At 31.9% G+C, this 17,653-nt stretch overlaps 1 protein-coding gene across 1 annotated transcript; it reads right to left on the reverse strand.

Annotated features, from left to right (window-relative positions):
• Positions 1–11,613: 11,613 nt before the first annotated feature.
• Positions 11,614–12,361, reverse strand: LOC137829996 (ethylene-response factor C3). The gene has a single exon (XM_068637059.2). It carries the CDS (start codon positions 12,356–12,358, stop codon positions 11,723–11,725), a length of 636 nt encoding a protein of 211 aa, XP_068493160.1. The 5' UTR covers positions 12,359–12,361; the 3' UTR covers positions 11,614–11,722.
• Between the last annotated feature and the right edge of the window lie 5,292 nt (positions 12,362–17,653).

Below are 17,653 nucleotides of genomic sequence, written 5' to 3' on the forward strand. Positions count from 1 at the left end.
GGCAATTTATGTTGCTTTGCAAGAGGACAATGAGAACAAACGTTTTCATGATTAAAATGTATATCATTATGGTTTTTGGTTAAAAGTTCTAAGACCTTATTCGAAGGATGGCCTATCCTATAGTGCCAAACATCAAGATTTTCAGCAGTTTTAAAAACAGCTTCATTAAGCATGGAGTAAACAAGGATATCTTTCTTATATGCATGCATGTGATAAAGTCCATCCTTGATTTCAGCTTGACCAATCGTCTTCAAGGTAGGCTTCTCCTGTATCTAACAAACATCACGGGTAAAAACAATTTGACACTTCAAAGATTTTGTTAGTCTTTGTACAAATATTATGTTTAGCATAAACTCGGGTATATACAAAACATTATGTAGAATAATATCTTTGGTTAGAAAAATAGTTCTAGCGAAAAGAGCGGTAACACTTTGATTGTTAGGAAGCTTAACCTTTATTGGTTTTATTATGTAGTAACTTATGAAAGCAGAGATGGAACAAACCACATGATTTGTGGCTCCAGTATCAAGAATTGAATAATTCATACCTTTTTTTACCTATGTTGTTGTTTTGTGTCGAGGAATCTCTTATGGTGTTGTTAACAACCTTTTCTTTTCCCTTTGAATTCTGAATCATATCTAGAAGTTGTTGAAGTTGCTCAGAATTGATAGCTTTAAAATTTTGCTAATTGAGAGTGTCATTGGGTCTATGTTTTCCTCTGTCGTTCTCATAGCCTCCATCATTTTCAGTAGCATTTGTAGTTAACCCTCTGCTTCATCCAAGGTTGAAACCCACACTTCAAGTGGCACTCATGAGTGGTGTGGTTCATTTTGTGACAAAATGAACACTACTTTTCATAGATTTTTCCTCTTCCTCTTCCATAGTTGCGTCAACCTTGCCCATGATTACTGGTTCTATTTGTTCTTTTGTATTATTGATCAATGCTATTGATTAAAATCTTTGTGTCCATTCCTAAAATTTCATTCATGTGTCTTTCTTGTTGTAGAACCAAAGAGAAAACTTTGTTAATACCGACAAAGGTTCTGTTAATAAGATATGTGTCTTGACAGCGTTGTAAACCTCTCCCAAACCTTTCAAGAAACACATAACACACTTCGAATCTCTATAACTTGCCATGATCTTCATCATATCACAACTGCATTTCACTTTACAATAATAGTTTGGCAATGGCCGTAAAGAATATGATTCTTCCCACAATGTTTTGGAGTCAGTATAATATTCCGTGATGCTTCTTTCTCCCTAATTAATAAAATTTATATCTTGCAAAAGATCAAACACTCAGAAATGGTTGCTTTTCGAGAACCTCTCTTTGAGATCCTCCCACAATTCCTTCGCATTGTCAATATAAACGATGCTTTGTGAAATTTGTGTTGAGATGTTGTGCGCAATCCATGAGATAACCATAACGTTGCATCTCTCCCATGCTTCATATTGACTTTCACCGCGTGATGACTTTGGAATATCTTCGTCAACAAACTTGAACTAATTTTTCGAAAGCAGAGCACGTTTTATCGCCCTACTCTACGAGTGGTAATTCGATCCATCTAATTGCGGTGTTACAAGATCCATACCTAAATTTTTTTCCCAGAGTGAAGATAGTATGCATTGGTTGAATTTTGTTGATCATTTTGCTGTGAGGGTTTTTCTTTAGCTATAAGGTGCAAATCGAAAGGTGCAAGAAAACTAAAGAAGAAAAACAAGAATATGAAAGAAGGAAGAAAACGAAAAGAATAGCAGTAGAGCAAAACAGGTTCAGACCCACTCTGATACCATCTTGAATTTCTACATATTATTGATAATTTCGATAAAAAGGATAAAAAATAAGATAAGGAAGAAAGAAGAAGAAATTGAAAGAGATTTATTATTCTAACAGAAAAACATGTGTCTTTTATATATGCAGAACACAAGTATTTAAAGTAAAATAAAATACATAGAGCTAGGCTTAACCTATAAGATACAAACTAAAAGGCGCAAAACAAAAAACCCTTTATTTTAGTTTTGCTTAATTTCATTTTCACGTGAGTCAAAGAGTAGAATTGGTCAACATATTTAGAAAGATTATGGCTGGGTAATTCAATTGAAAATATTTAACAGAACATAATACAGGTACGATGAACATGTGGAAACTTGGAAACACTTTAAAGATCATTGGAATTGTATCCATGTCACCAACCTTTTAAGGTTTCGATAATTGTGTTGTTTGTTTCTGTCGGCAGAGGATCTAGTGAAATTGGTCATGTCTTGTTGGTTCCGTTAATCACAAAATTAATTAATCAACATCGTCATCATTGTCCAATGGTGATGCAATACTATTCCTGAATCTACTCACTCTACAATCTACATCAATGCAAAGGAAAAGAAATAAAAAAATGAAGTGCGAAAGAGAGAGTTAAAATTATTTATTGAAACGAATGGAAAGATTTTGCAGATAAATAATGAGCCACTTGCTTAAACCTGCATTAGGGCCTACTGTGGTCTATGCCTTTTTTTATTAATCCCCACTTTCGCATTAGAATGTGCACTGAATTCTTGTTTATGATGCATTAGATACATCAATATATATCAAAGAAAAGGAACCACATACATGAATTAATAATTTATATTTTTATCTATTCACGTTCTTGATTTATCATTGACATGGATTATATTGTTGCTTTATTTTTTTATTGTTGTTTATGTATAAACTTTGGGTAAGAACTAGGCTTTTTTACATGGGTTAGAATACCCCAAATATTCTCATTTATATTATTCTTTATTGCTGATTAAAAAAAGAAGAAAAAACAACGTTCTTGATTAACTTTACCTTTTCTTGTTATACGTCTATTTTTTTTTTGCTTGAATGTTTTAAAAAGTAATTAGCATCTTGGTACAGTGTATCATGCAGTGTTAAAGTTCAATATCAGTATTTTTTTATTAGTTTTTTGGTATAAGTATTTTTTTTATCAGCGTTTTGGTATCGGTATAAATTGTGTCAAAAAAATGTATCGTTTAGCAATTTATTTGATGCTTCAATTAATTTGGTAGTTTTCAACAAAATTTAATTAATAAAAAAGAATACATTAAAAAATTATTAGAGAGTGTCCCTAACTCTAATCTCAAATTAGTAACCATAAACAAACACATGCGTGTCTGGAAATAATCCCTATTAAATCTGGGAACATTTTCTCTAAGATAATTAATTACAAGAAACCCAGGACAATCGAAATTGAGTGTTCGAAGAAAAAGATTAACAATTTAACCTAGGATAAGCCGAAGCAGCAAGTCTTAGAAATTCTGCATAAAACATAAAATAAGGTTTTTAATTAATTCGAAAGCCAGTGTTGGCCGCAACTTTCCCAAATCAGAATCACTTCATTAATATTTAACTTTCCGTCTCCCTTTTGACTGTATATAATTTGGAGTATAGTCGGGTATTAAAATTCTAGTAATTAAATGTTGATGTTAAATAAAAGTGTAATTAAAGTTTATGTCTTTTAAAAATGTGATATTTTATTTCATCTATCTTTTTTAATTTTTAATTAGTTTTATATACGAAAATTATTTTAGACATTGTTCCTCCGATCTCTAACTATCACAAAATTTTCATTTCGTTTAAGATGGGGTTAGAGAAATCAAACTTAAAACAAAAAGATACACTTAACTGAAAATTAATTAAAGAGTAACTACTTGGTAAAGAAAACAAAAACTTTCATTGGACTAAAATTTAAACTAAACAATCCACATAAAAAAATAGCTAAAAATGGTACAAAGTCAAAAAGTAACCATCACTAAGATTATATACATATATAATATAATGCAAAATTTCCAGATGTGCACATTCACGTACATGCATCTTGGGCTTTCTGCAAAATCGTATATTAACTAATTATTTAATTACTACGTGTCACAAATCACAATATGCTACGCCCCAACTTGTAATTTTTTTTTTATTAAAAGATGATAACTGAACAATTAGTAGGGTGGTAGACGATGTCATAAGTTAGTATTATAGCACACGGTTCAATATATAGCAGTGTCAGAATCAGAGTTGGGTGCAAAATTGTGGATACATGCAAGGTATTCAGAAAATACCCAGGTTGTTTCATCCTATACATATACCTAGTTGTTGAGCCTATGCACTAGTGTCAAATGGGGCTAGATTTCTTCCTTTTGTCTTTTTGAAATGAAATTAGAAATGCAAGATATTGTGCAATTCGCCAGATTTAGACTTAAATATGAACCATTCAATGCACCAGGCAAATGAATGAATCTGCACATGTATCTGGACACTCTACACAAATGCGCAGCCTCTCGTCATAATCACTCCATGTCAAATTGAATCATTTTCAAAGTTCGGGAATAATGCATGTTTGTATGCATAATGCGTGCACCTGTGTAATTGCCACTTTTTAATTTTCAAATTCATACAGTTACAGTGTATATATGTAACACCACTCATTCACAAATTGGTTGCTTCGCAATCACATCTACTTTGTCTGAACTTGGCTGCTAAGTTGAGGAATTGAGTGAGTCAAAAGGTAATAAGCAGTTATCTTACACCGCAAGCTCTTTAGTCTTATTATCTCTTTAGTGCTTACATGTTTGTCATAACTTTCAGATAATGGTTATGGCGTTGACACCAAGATAACTCAATTTCCAGGACCTGCATTTCAAGCACACTATGGCGGGCCTAACCAACCGCGTGTAAGTTCGTACTAATTAACCAACTTTAAGAGTTTCTTCTAATTACTTGTATCAATACCTTCTAAATCCTTTAAACCCTGTTACACTTTTCTGCCATATTCATACGAATGCGAAGTTGACCAAGTGTAAAAATTCCATAATGTTTGTTTGTAGTCTGATTGTGTTGTTGGCTTGTTATTGTTGCTCATAACTATATGGAGAAAACCTCGTACTAGTTAAATAATATAAAAGAGATAATCTTTTTTTTTTCAATTATAATTTTTCATTGCATTAACCCTTCTTTTTGTCTACATTTTTTTCTCTCTCAGTTATTGTTTTTGCCGGTTTTCTTTTTCTTTTTCCTGTCTTTTTTCATTAGTTTTTTTGTATAAGATTCTAGCATTCCCAAACCTAGTGTAGTGGAAGTTTTGCTTTTGTAGCCGATAAGTTCTCTAACAAATATAGTTAGTCTATCATACGGAAATAGTGGTGTCAAGAATGAGTCAACTTATGTAAGACATCTGATATAATTTTTAACCAAAAAATCTGATATAATTTTTAACCAAAAATCTTAAGTAATGGGTTAGTGATTTTCTTTCTTATATTTTTGTTCAATTTTTTTTTATTTTTACTCAATATCAGCCTTATATTAATATTTAAATTTTTAATAATTACTTTTTTATTTCTATTCAATGTGAGACTTAGCTTCACATTTTTTTAACCGTCTTCTATTTAAGTGTGAGTGCCTTTTAAGTTGGTATATTTTTCATTGATTCTTACCTTTACTTTAGTAGTATTGTTTACCATAATGAGATATGCTTTCCTAAAACTTCTCAAACTTTCGATACAAGAAATTCTCACATTCTTCATTTACTCTCTGTACTAGTCACCAAGGAAGGAGGTTATCCAGGTTGAATTTGGTTTTGAAATCGAACAAACTATATTTTTGACGAGTACCATCTACAATCATATCATTTGTTTGATCGGGTATACCCCTTTAATAATCTTGGTTTGAATCTTTTTTTATCTACAATAATGAATAAATATGATTACTAGAGATACTCTAACCCATATACAAAAATCCTATAGCGTAAAAAGGTATATTACATGTACATCCCTTTCTAAAATGTCACATCACTTGATTCTTAACTAGAGCAATACACTTGTCTATAAAGCATAAATCCATGATCCACAACATATTACATAAACTTTCCATTCTATTTCAAAAATAAACTCCTCTTATAGAAGAGGGGGAAAATGTTCAAACTCCAGACCCTTGCGTCTAAGCTAAATGCAAACAAACTTGTATTCTCCTTGTGACCAGGACCTAACCAACAAAAGAAATAAAAATTGCAAGGAAAACTATTACTTTACAAATTTCAAACCATACGAGGGAAAATGAAGAAGTTTACATTTGTAGATGGTACCCTTCTACAATCATATCATGCTAATCCTAGGTTTAATTGTTGAATACCATGTTACAAAGTTTAGGTTTTAGGAGATTGAAGGCATATTGAATGTCAATCAAGAGTATTTAGTGGTATTAATATGACAACTCAAGAACATTAAAATGTGTGGTATTTAGACAACGGTTGCATGCAACAATCATATGACCGGAGATAAAAAAAAAAAGCATTTGTTTACATGGATTCATCATTTTCCTCAAAAGTTAAATTAGTCAATGGAGAGTATGTCAAAGTAGAAGGAAAAGGAAACATTGGAGTCACAATAAAGCAAGAGGCGGCCAAAGTGATTCATGATACTCTTTTATGTGTCAAAATAAGATAAAAATTTATTTAGCACTACACAACTTTTGTAGCGCAATTATTTACTTTGATTTGAGAATTGGAAGTGCAAAGCTTTTTATTCAAAAGGAAAAATTGTTGTTGTGGTAGAAAAGACAAATAACAAGTACTCTTTGCAAACAAATCCCAAACATTACACGATTTTAATTAAACATAAATCCCAAACTTAATCAAAGTCATGCAAGCATTATATGATGTATGTACAAATTGATTTAGTTATGGCACAACTTTCATCATAACTTTCTGAATGAAAGTCATGTGTCCCTAACACAATTTCTTTGTATGAAATCGTTTTGAGGAGATATAACTTGTCTAAATTCATAATATTTTTTTTATCTATATCCACAATAAAGGATCTAAATTGTACGATTTGTATGAAAAATCGATTATAACCACCACCATGTTGAAGAACATTTGTAATTTGTAAGTCGAAGATTGTGTACTCTCTTAAATACTTCTTTAGTTAGATGCAAAGTAATCTAAAGAATTATTTCATGCCATGGAAAAACAATACACAAATTATATATATATATATATATATATATATTTTGTTATAAGGTGATGCCAGCAATAGAGTGCGTCCAAAAAGTCTAGACAAGTTATATTCATGTAGTCCAACTTGCATACACTTTAGTTTTCTCTATTTTGTCGTATGTGAGACTTGTATATTCACCAAGACCCCTCTTCAATTGAATTGATCTATTTGTTGGCTTGATTGTGACTTGCACATACCATCTTAGTCTCAAGGTTGACAAATAAATACCACCTTAACGTGATGTCAAGTTTTAGTTGTAATTTTTTCAATAAGTTAGGCTTATCTTTATGTTGTTCAAATTATCTTAAAAGACACTTTTTTTTTTTTTAGTTTATACCAGGAGTTAAACTTCCTGCACCTTATATATTTCTTGGGTACATATTGAGTGCAGGAAGAAATTCACTTACATGAGTTTATGTTTCTTAAGCTTCAAAGCCTATTTCCTGTTTTTTTTAGTTTGGATATCAACAGTTATAGGCCAGTGTGCTCTTATACCATTTCAAATTGGGCAATTGCTTCTACCTGTATTGGATTTTTTTTTCTTTTTAGATGGCTAGATCTGAAAGTCATCAATTTTATATATAAATTACATTTCTAATTGTTAGTCAATCGTAAATGTGAAAAAAGTAAAAGAAGAAAATTTTAAAATACAGAAAGTACTATTGCCTTTAAATTGTTGAGTGTGAGTCCAATAGCAAAGTGTGGATGAACTATTAGTCCCAGACTTTTCAACGAATAATCGTTTGAGAAAAAAAATTGCTTGGTAATTGTCCAAAAGTCTAGGCCAACAAAATTCAAGCATTTTTCCACTTATATACAATTTTAGTTTTTTTTTTCTATTTTACCCGTTGACTTAGTATTCTCAAACACATGATAGTTGGCATTATCTTACACGGTGTAATCTTTGAGAATGCCATCACATCTAAGTTGGAGGCACCGTCCATCATTTGATATGTTTGATATATGTTCAATAGTCTGCTGAGACTATTTTTGTGATATTTTTTTTTATAAGTAAAAAATTAATTTAATTAAAAAGAAATATTTTAGAATATCCCAATCTATTTATAAATATTAGTGAACATAGTATTTTTTTTTTCTTTTAGCAATACTCCATCCACCAATTTCAGTGAAACTACTTCCTTTTCCTCGACTCCACATAACTAGCAGCTAAATATATAATTATTGATTGTTTTGTGTATTGCATAGTGGCATGAGAATGATGAAAATTGTTCTCTGGTTTATTATTGATTTTAAATTATATGTTTAAATAGTTCTAGTTTTTTTATCAACAATAAATATATTTAGAGATGTTGCAATCCTTATACATGGATTATTTCTACCAATACAATCCACCGAAATTCAATCAACACACATGCCTAGGTACTTTAGTTCTAACCTAGATACTTTGTTTCTAGCTTTCGTTTAACTACAGTACTCCAATACAAAAGTGCTTTCCAAATTTGCACTAGAACCAAATTTAGTAGGCCCAAACATATGCCCTATGCTTCACAAGTAAGCAACTATTATGCAGCAAAAGGCTTAAAAAATTGCAGCAAAATAGTTCTACATGGAGAAAAGATTTATAGGATTCAAATATTCTTGAGTTCCCACAAAAGTAAGAGGTAATTTCAAATTTTGTTCCTGTATTACTATGAGGGATTCCAGGTGTCGGGCAGAAAATTACGGAGAAAGTGAGGGTGGATGAAAAGGACAAAACTTACATTAATATTGGTATTTTAATGCTGCTTTATAATTCACTTTGAAAATATTATGGCAGCAATGTGTCTTAAAATTAAGAGAAATCTTAAATATAATTAGAAAATAACATCAACAATATATATTGTGTTGTATGTAAGTTATTTTCTAAAACGATAAACAGTACAAGATGATAATTATAAACAGACTGAAATTTAAGTCACGAAAATTGTTAAGAAATATATAATAAAGAGAGTACAAGGTTTTGGTTGCCTTTTTGTTCATTGTCGGATTCGGAAAAGAAAGCCTACTTCCTTCTCTCTCTTTCTTCCTCTTTCCGCCTCCTTTAAACCCTATATATCCTTCACCCACAAAACCACAACACCATTTAAGTACTTTTCCCTCAAAACTAAGTCAAATTAATGCTACTGTTTCTTCGATGCTTGTCTCACTTTTCAGCTGTCCTTTTGGTAAAACCAGGAAAATGTTCAGGAAAGATGGTGATGAACAATGGAAACACTATTGGATATGAGGTATGTGTGATTTCTTTCATTCCATTTTCATGGGTGAAAAGGAAAACTCTATCGTCAGGAATTATTTCTGGGAATGGAATTAGTTGGATCATCATAAAGAGGATGATAGCATTTCTTGTATCTGTCAAGGAATTTCTCCTGTTGATAATTATGAGAATTCTTATAAGCTGGTTCGGTGCATTTGTGGGGGATTGATTCTTTGTGTTTCTTTTAATTTATATTGTTTAAAACTTGACATTATCAGTTTCATCTTTCTTCTGTTGTCTATTAATTTTTTATAAATGCCTTTAATTATCTACCATTTTGATATCTGAGTAAAATCTTCACATGAGAATGTTTAATTTCTTGAGATCAGTAACTTTAGAATGTTTCTGACGATATTTAGTGGAGCGAATGGTATACATGATAATCTTGTAGTACTCAGCTATATCCCCTCATTCTTATTTTCCTTAGTATAATGGGACCAAGATAAGCATGCACAAGATAAGTCAAGATAATGGGACCAAGAACATTCCATGTCATGAGACCAGGATAAGCACAAGATAAAATGTAGAATGACCTCTTCCATAACATGTGAAGGTGTATATCACCCCAGCACTGCTGTTAACAAGTACAATGAATAATTTTGATCTGTTTGTTTTCTGGATACATGTATTGAGTTACAAATAGTCCTGGTTCCCATTGCACTGAGGCCTTTTATTCAATTATTATTTAATATCACTTGAATGTGATGGCTTTGCTATAAGTCAAATAGTTTTAGTTTCAGACAATTTACATTACAACTTGTTTCATCTGAGAAAACAGTTTGTTTCAATCTTCTATTTTCACAAATAATTATAAAAAATCATTTTAAGATTTGTACAAAAGGGAAACAAGATATTTTGTCCATTATGGACACTAAAGCTGTACTTTGCTATAACTATGGATAGCCAAATCATATGCTTTTGTGTGAAGTTTCGAATTTGTTATTTTATGTTCTTGGAAGTGTAATGAAAGGAATGCTGTTGACGGGTGTTGTATAATTTCATGCTTTACTGGTATTTCTGGTATGTGTAGTTAAGTTTTTATTGAAAATATGATTGTATGTCCAATAGTTTCATATTCTTTAGGAATTGATATAACAAAATCGTGATAAAACTACGAACTCTATAACCAACAATATTTCGAATGCAATAATTGACTTTAACATATTATTCATCGGTAGGAACAATACGAGATTTCAATGATGAACCCTCATTTCCTTATTAGCCCTCAATTAGGTTGAAACAATGATAAATCTCAAATGTGTATTATCTGTAACTAGATTTTAATTTCTTCAAGTACGTTAGGACCTTCAAGCTTACCTTTTTTTATCAGCTTCAAGCTTACATTTGATGTATTTATTAAATTTGAGCACATTTCTTTGTATTTGTTGCTTTTCAATTATGCATTGAAAGCTTTCTTGATTACTGCGGTTTTAAAATTCTCATTTTCTTGGATTGAGCACAGGTGAGACGTATTTGAAAAAAGCCAGATGGGAGATATAACAAAGAAATTAAGGTTACAAATCATTCAACTACTTTTTATTTTATTAGCAAAGAATTAATAAATTAATTCTATGCTGTTCTATGGTTTTATATCAGGTTACAAATCATTCAACTATCTTGATTAAAATCTTTTCATATCTGTGATGTTCTATGGTTTTATATCAGGTAGTGTGTTATATATTTAGAAAGAACCTTTATCTAAGATGATAAACACAGTACGTATATATGTCAATAAGTTTTTTATTTTGTTGGGATTAGAATATCTTGTAAAACTTATATCTTGGGCATGGTTAATGAAGAAAATGAAAATCAATCTGTTTTCAGATTTGTGTCAGTCCTACAATTTGTATTAGGTAAAATCTTTGATTTTCTGTTTGCATGGTTATTGTATGCTACTGAATAAATCTTCTTCCTATAAAAACAATCCAAGACTAGTGTTGATATACAAATAAACAGGTAGCGAGTAATGTTTTAAACTTTGAGAGTTTGCTGTATGTATGGCACCAAGATATATCTAATTTTTTTTGGTACAATTGACTTTTTAATCAATATTCAAAAGTTGAATGAGTTTAAGCATGCTACAGAAGAAGGGTAAGGTCAAATTTCTCAGTAATATTACCAAAACTAATTAAGAATTTTTTAGGATATCGTAGAATTTCTCATAAACTTTATCCATATAGTTGAAATTGAGAAGTTGGAATGTGAAGAAAATGAACATATTCTGGATGATGGACAATGGTTGGTGCAAGAATGGATTCATATAAGTACTTCAACTTGAAACCTAAATGCACAAGTAGCCACATAAGTTCGTTGGGGAGAGGGCATATGAATTCAGGTTTACCTAAAGAGAGAACACAGTACATACACAGGCCTTGGCTGGAAATTGATGTTGTGAAAAGGCCATACATAAGAAGGGAAAATAGAAAAGAAAATACTGTAACAGGTTTAGTCGAAGCAGCTAGGGCTTTGACTTTGATCGGATATGCTTAGAAGATGTTCTAAATAGTCAACTCCCAAATCCTCTAACACCACCACACTTTGTGTTGGATCCTCTGATGTGTCTTTCCCTTTAAACTTTTTAGCTTTTGATGACAACTTTCTTCGGATGCAGTGCCTCTCCTTGAGTGCAAGTGCGGGAGAAGAACCACTGAAGCAGCTATATTGGATCTCCTGCAAAGACTCTTTCACCCTTTTCACTGGAAAATTGAGCACAGCATTATGGCCTCTCATGGAGAATGCAGCTTGGTCATAAGCTAACGCAGCAGCTTCTGCACTGTCAAAGGTTCCAAGCCAAACCCTTGTGCCATTCCTGGTTGTGTCTCTGATCTCTGCTGCATATTTTCCCCAAGGCCTTTTCCTCACACCTTTGTACGACCTCTCCTTATTCTCCAATTCTTCAGTCTTCACCACCATTTGGTTGTGATTTCCTTGTGCTTGTGCCGTGGAGAAATCAACCATATCGAAGGAAAGAGAATCGTGAATAGGGTCAAGAACAGCATTTCTTGGCAAAGAATTGAACAAAATTTCTGGGGGCTCATGCGAGATGTCCCAGTCTTGGTTCTGGATGAAAGGGGAAGTCATAGTAGCCAATTATTTGAGTGCTTCAAAATCTTCCCATCATGGCTTTTATTTATTCCCCTCAACCCAGGTCATAGATTATTATTCAAATATTAATTTCAGTTATCTAATGTTCAGGTCCAACTATAGATTATTAAGTGAGTATTTGGTAGTGTTTCATCTAAATGAATTTGAAAGATAATTTTTTAATGAAGTCATTTCATTTGTATTCCTGTTAAATGAAGTACTTTTTTTTAATAGTTTTAACTTATTTTAATAAGTTATTCATATTATAAAATAATATGAAATTCATATTTAAAATTTTAAAATAATAATAGAAAACTCGTAAATCTTGTTTATCTTTATGATTTTCAGATTATTGTTTCACTGTTACATTATTTTGAATTATTAAGTTAATGTTGTAGTTACATTATTATTATTATTTATTATATAATATTTTTTTTCATAAAATAACTTTTTATTAAAAAAAACGGACACTATATTAATCCTAATTAATAATTAATTTTTATAAAAATACTATTTGCAAATTAATTTCTATGAAATATTAAGTTATGCAAAATGTGCTAAATCAAAACTATACTATGTGCTAAACCAGGTAGTCTAAATTATGTCTCCGATATTAAAGGGCATACAAAAGGAAGGATTTTAGAATTTTTTTAAAAATATGTTATTGATATTAAGTATTTATTAACTCTTCATTTTGGTATTTAAAGATATAAAGACAAAAACTAGAAAATATTTATTAATGCATTAAGGAAAGACGCATGTATATGCCAAAAACTTGTCATCATACCTAATACACAGAATCTTGACCGAACTCTGATGAAAAATGATTTGTATTCTAATAGACGTATGATCTAAAGAAATAAAGAGAGAAAACAATATTGTTTTATTTAAAAATGAATGCGCTAAATATGTATATATACTAATTGAAATTCCAACAAGATTAGTGATAAATATTAAATACATATTATACACTTTTAACATATTAAACATATTTATGTGGTATATTTTATTATAATTAAGATTTTTTATCAATAAAAAATTAAAAAAATAGAACGGAGCATTTCAAAGATGCTCAAACCTTTTTACAACAGAGATCCTACTTTACCAGATACATGTCCTTACTAAGCTATATGCTTTTGGAGGCATTCCTTTGAACAAAAGGATCATAAAATAACTTAAGAGGGATGTCAAAGAGCCTAAAAATACCAGAAAAACAGAAACATAAGTCTGCTAAAGAAATACATAGACACTAGCTTTGGTCCAAATTACTTTGCAGACAGACACATTGCATGTTGTCTTAATGTACAACATTACCTCTCTATTGCTCCTTCACTTATCTTTAATCAGATCCTCCTACACTCCATCATGCCCCTTGATCGAGAATTTATGCATAATCATGTTTTCTTTTGCACTAAAGCGTTTCATATGTTGCTTGCATCAATTTCTCTCCACTTCTTCATGCCACTTGCTTTAAATATTTGATCTTGATTGGACTCCACTAACAGTAGAAAAAGTTCCAATAAGACTTCCTAACAAACCAAGTCGTTCCTTTTCTCCTAATTGGCTAAGATCCTTCATCCCGTGAGCTATTACCACTGCGCTCTTTCATGTTAGCAAAGTCTGCATCTTCATTTCTTCTTTTTGCTTCCACACCTTAGTCATTATTCTAAACTTCTGCCTAGTATCACTTCCATTCCAGATTTGCAGAGCTGATTCAGTCCATCTACTGCATAACCTCCTCCTGTTCAACAACACTTCTGTCCCTTCTGTTCCACATGCCTATTTCTATGCACTTGAAGTGGGTTGGAGAGCATCAGAATCTTTGTTGCCATGAGCACCTTAGTTCTCCATACTCTAATAAGATCTTTGGTTTGGGTTCCAACCATTAACCTTCCAAACATACAAGGTGCAGAACTACCGCCTATCTCAAGAGAGCATAAGAACGTTACAGCTTAAGAAACCATGAACTAGGCTTCTTAGAACCGTCACTGCTGCTTGTAGCTAAACTGCTATCTTGATGAACTGCAGATATATCTTCTTTTCATTTGCTTGCTTGGTACGGTCAAGATCTGAGTAGGTAGATATGGCACATCCCCAGCGTTCATATTTGATCAACCACAATTGGTGGGTTGGTAGATAAGGTGCAGCTAAATTATCTAGGCTAAAACCAGAGAGATTGGCATTCAGAGATCATACCAAGCTCTTACAAAGTGTTGCCTTTTAGATAGGAGCAATGCAAAACAAAACCTATAGCAGAGTATGCCTAGGCTTCTCAATTATGCAGCACCAGAATTATGCAGCAGAAAAGCGCCGCCTCAGGTTCTGCGTGAACCTCCAAAGCCTATGCACCTGATGCACCTGCAACACTATCTATACAACCCTTCTACTGCAATTCTGTTACTTTCGTTGCCAAGTGCTCCTTGAAACATTGCCTTTGAGTCATGCCAAGCTCATAGTATTCCTTAGCAGCATAACAGCTTTCAAGTAGGAACAGGGCAAAATAGAACCCAGCGTAGGCTCTGGTACATCATAAGCCACCAAAACTATGAGCAGAGGTCAAAGCTGCACCACTAAGAAGCCCTTTTTTGCATCAGAAAACCTGCTGCTCCATCTATTCATAAGAGAAGGTCTATACAAGTTTAGGCCAAAAGGGCTCTTTAGCTAAGGGAGAACAAGCAATTCAAGGGGTAAAGAACCCCTTCGGAGTAGGAGAAGCTAAAATTGATTATTTTTTTCTTCAACCATGACCAAGTTTGTAGTTGTGCTAGGCTAAAAAAACGTCAGCATTCACTCTTCTCCCTTTAAACACAACTTCATTCCTTTGGTTCCAAATACTCCATAAAACTGTCATCCAAATGCATTTCTCGACTCTGTTTCTTTTTTAGTTGAATTGAAACAAATAGAACTGTAACAGATGATTTTTAAGGTCATTATGAAAAATTGCCTCTATCCCCACCCACCTAGATACCAACGACCATACCGGATAAGCTATCCCACATTTCACAAAAAGATGTTCGGTCGATTCTTCTACCTGATTACATATAGGACACGACAAAGAAGGGAGGCCGACGCCTCTTCTAGAAAGGTTCACCTTGTTGGAATCTTGTCTTTGAGGATTCTCCAAGCTAAGAATAAGAAATTGGGTAGAAATTTGATATCCCATAAGGTTTCCATGGCTAGGCATGGTTCAAGATGTACAAAAGATTGTAAAACATCATATGTGGATTTAACAGAGAACATACCATCCTCCTAAGCTAACCATACAACCTTATCGTGAGAGTCTTTATTAGGCTTGAGGTTGTCCAGGTCTGTTAAAAATTGTGATTATTGTTCTAACTCTCATACAAAGAGTTCCTTCTCTGAATCAAATTCCAAGACCAACCTAATTCTGACCAGTTACCCATCTATTGGATGTGTTTCCCCTTATCTTCAAAAATGAGATACAACCTTGGGTATTTATGTTTCAACGTGTAGTCTCCTAGTCATTTGTCTTCCCAGAAAAGAACTTTATCTCTTAATCCCAACTTCCAAGCTACCTATTTATAGAACCATCTAGCTTTTTTGCCTTTTTTCACAAAGGTTGCATAGGTCCCTCCACCACCAGGATTGTGCTTTGCTCAAAGAATTTATCCTATTATTTCCATTTTCTGAATATTTGGACAAGACCACTTCTCTCCACACCCGAGATACATCAACTTTCAACTTCCACATCCATTTGGAAAGGAGCGTCGCATTGAAACTTCTAATATCTTTAATCCTCAGGCCTCCCTCAATCTTTGGTTTACATATGTTTTCCCATTTTACCCATGCAATCTTTCTTTTCTTGTTGCCCCAGCTCCACAAAAATTTCCTTTGCAAACTTGTTAGATCTTTTACATACCAATGTTGGTGCTTTAAAGAGGTACATGTAGTACAGTTACAATTGTGAAACAGAGACTTGAACAACCATACTCTCCCTGCAAAGATTAAATTCTTGCCTTTCCACTTAGAGAGTTTCTTCCTCACTTTGTCAAGAACTTCTTTCCAAAACTCCTTTTTTCTCGGATTGCCTCCGACTTGAATCCCAAGATACTTAAAGGACACTCACATTTGTGCACAGTTTAGCACGTCGACGAAAGCCAACAGTTGTTGTCTCTCTACACCAACAACTCCAATCCTATACTAATGGAAGTTCACTTGTGTGCATTGTTGCTTCTCGTCGTGGTCTCCTTCCTTCTCCAATTAATTCTTCCTTTGGGTGAGAACATGCATTTTTTGTCATAGTTCTTTATAGGAGGACTAATTTTGTAAGAATTTTGATTTAAACAATCATTTCACATAAGTAAATTATGATAACAATTGATACTTTTAGATTTAGGAAAAGGCTAAAAAAAAGTAGCAAAGAAACCATGTGAACTTTGAAATGTGTTGAAGAACAAATATTGAAGCATTTTTTTTTGGTTTTTTCTAAGTCTATCATTTCGTTTTACGAATGAAAATGGGACGAGACGGATAAATGTATGACTAAATTTGTTCTCATTTCTAAAGTAAAAAATTTGATCTTATCTTTATCTTCTTCTCTATTAAGTATGAAATTTTTGTCTCATACATATCTATCGGGTAAACCGTATATAAAATATTAATTAAATAATTTTATTAAAAATAAAAAAAAAATATGATATTAAAAAAATTAAAGTCAAAAGAGTACACATTTTATTTTCTTTAATTCAAATTTTAATAAAAAATTATAATTTCATAAATCTTAAAATGGAGTATTGAATAATAATTGCATAAATGTCAAATAATTATATACAGAGTAAAGATTTATACATAATTATAGAAAAGAGTATAACATCTATTCTTTTACAAATGTTGAGAAAGAAAATACATCGAAAATTTAAGTAAACTTAATGGATATCAAACGAATTCAGCAGAGAATGAAAAAATGTATAGCGAAAGATAAGTTCTATACATAAAATGAAACTAAAAATCAAAATAAAATAATAGATATTTTTTTTAAAAAATAATTAATAAACTGAGGGTTTATACAATTGAACACTCGAAATAAATATTAAGATACCCTCATGTGATAAAAAAACTAAACAACAAACAAAAATATAAAAAAAGGAAAAATATCAATTATGTTTTCTAAAATCGATTTAATTCAATAAATTGAAGTTTATGAAGGGAAAAAATTGTAATTAAGGTTATGATAAGAAGAAAAATACCTTGAGAATTAGAGTGAATTTGGTGGATATTGGATGAGTCGAACATTGAGAGAGAAAATAAAATTTGTGTAGCAAAAGAACAACC

Source organism: Phaseolus vulgaris, chromosome 7 (assembly GCF_051622355.1).
Source record: "Phaseolus vulgaris cultivar YP4 chromosome 7, ASM5162235v1, whole genome shotgun sequence".
Taxonomy (NCBI): Eukaryota; Viridiplantae; Streptophyta; class Magnoliopsida; order Fabales; family Fabaceae; genus Phaseolus; species Phaseolus vulgaris.

Coding starts and splice junctions, on each gene's coding strand:
- LOC137829996 (XM_068637059.2), bottom strand. CDS start 12,358: ATGACTTCCCCTTTCATCCAGAACCAAGACTGGGACATCTCGCATGAG.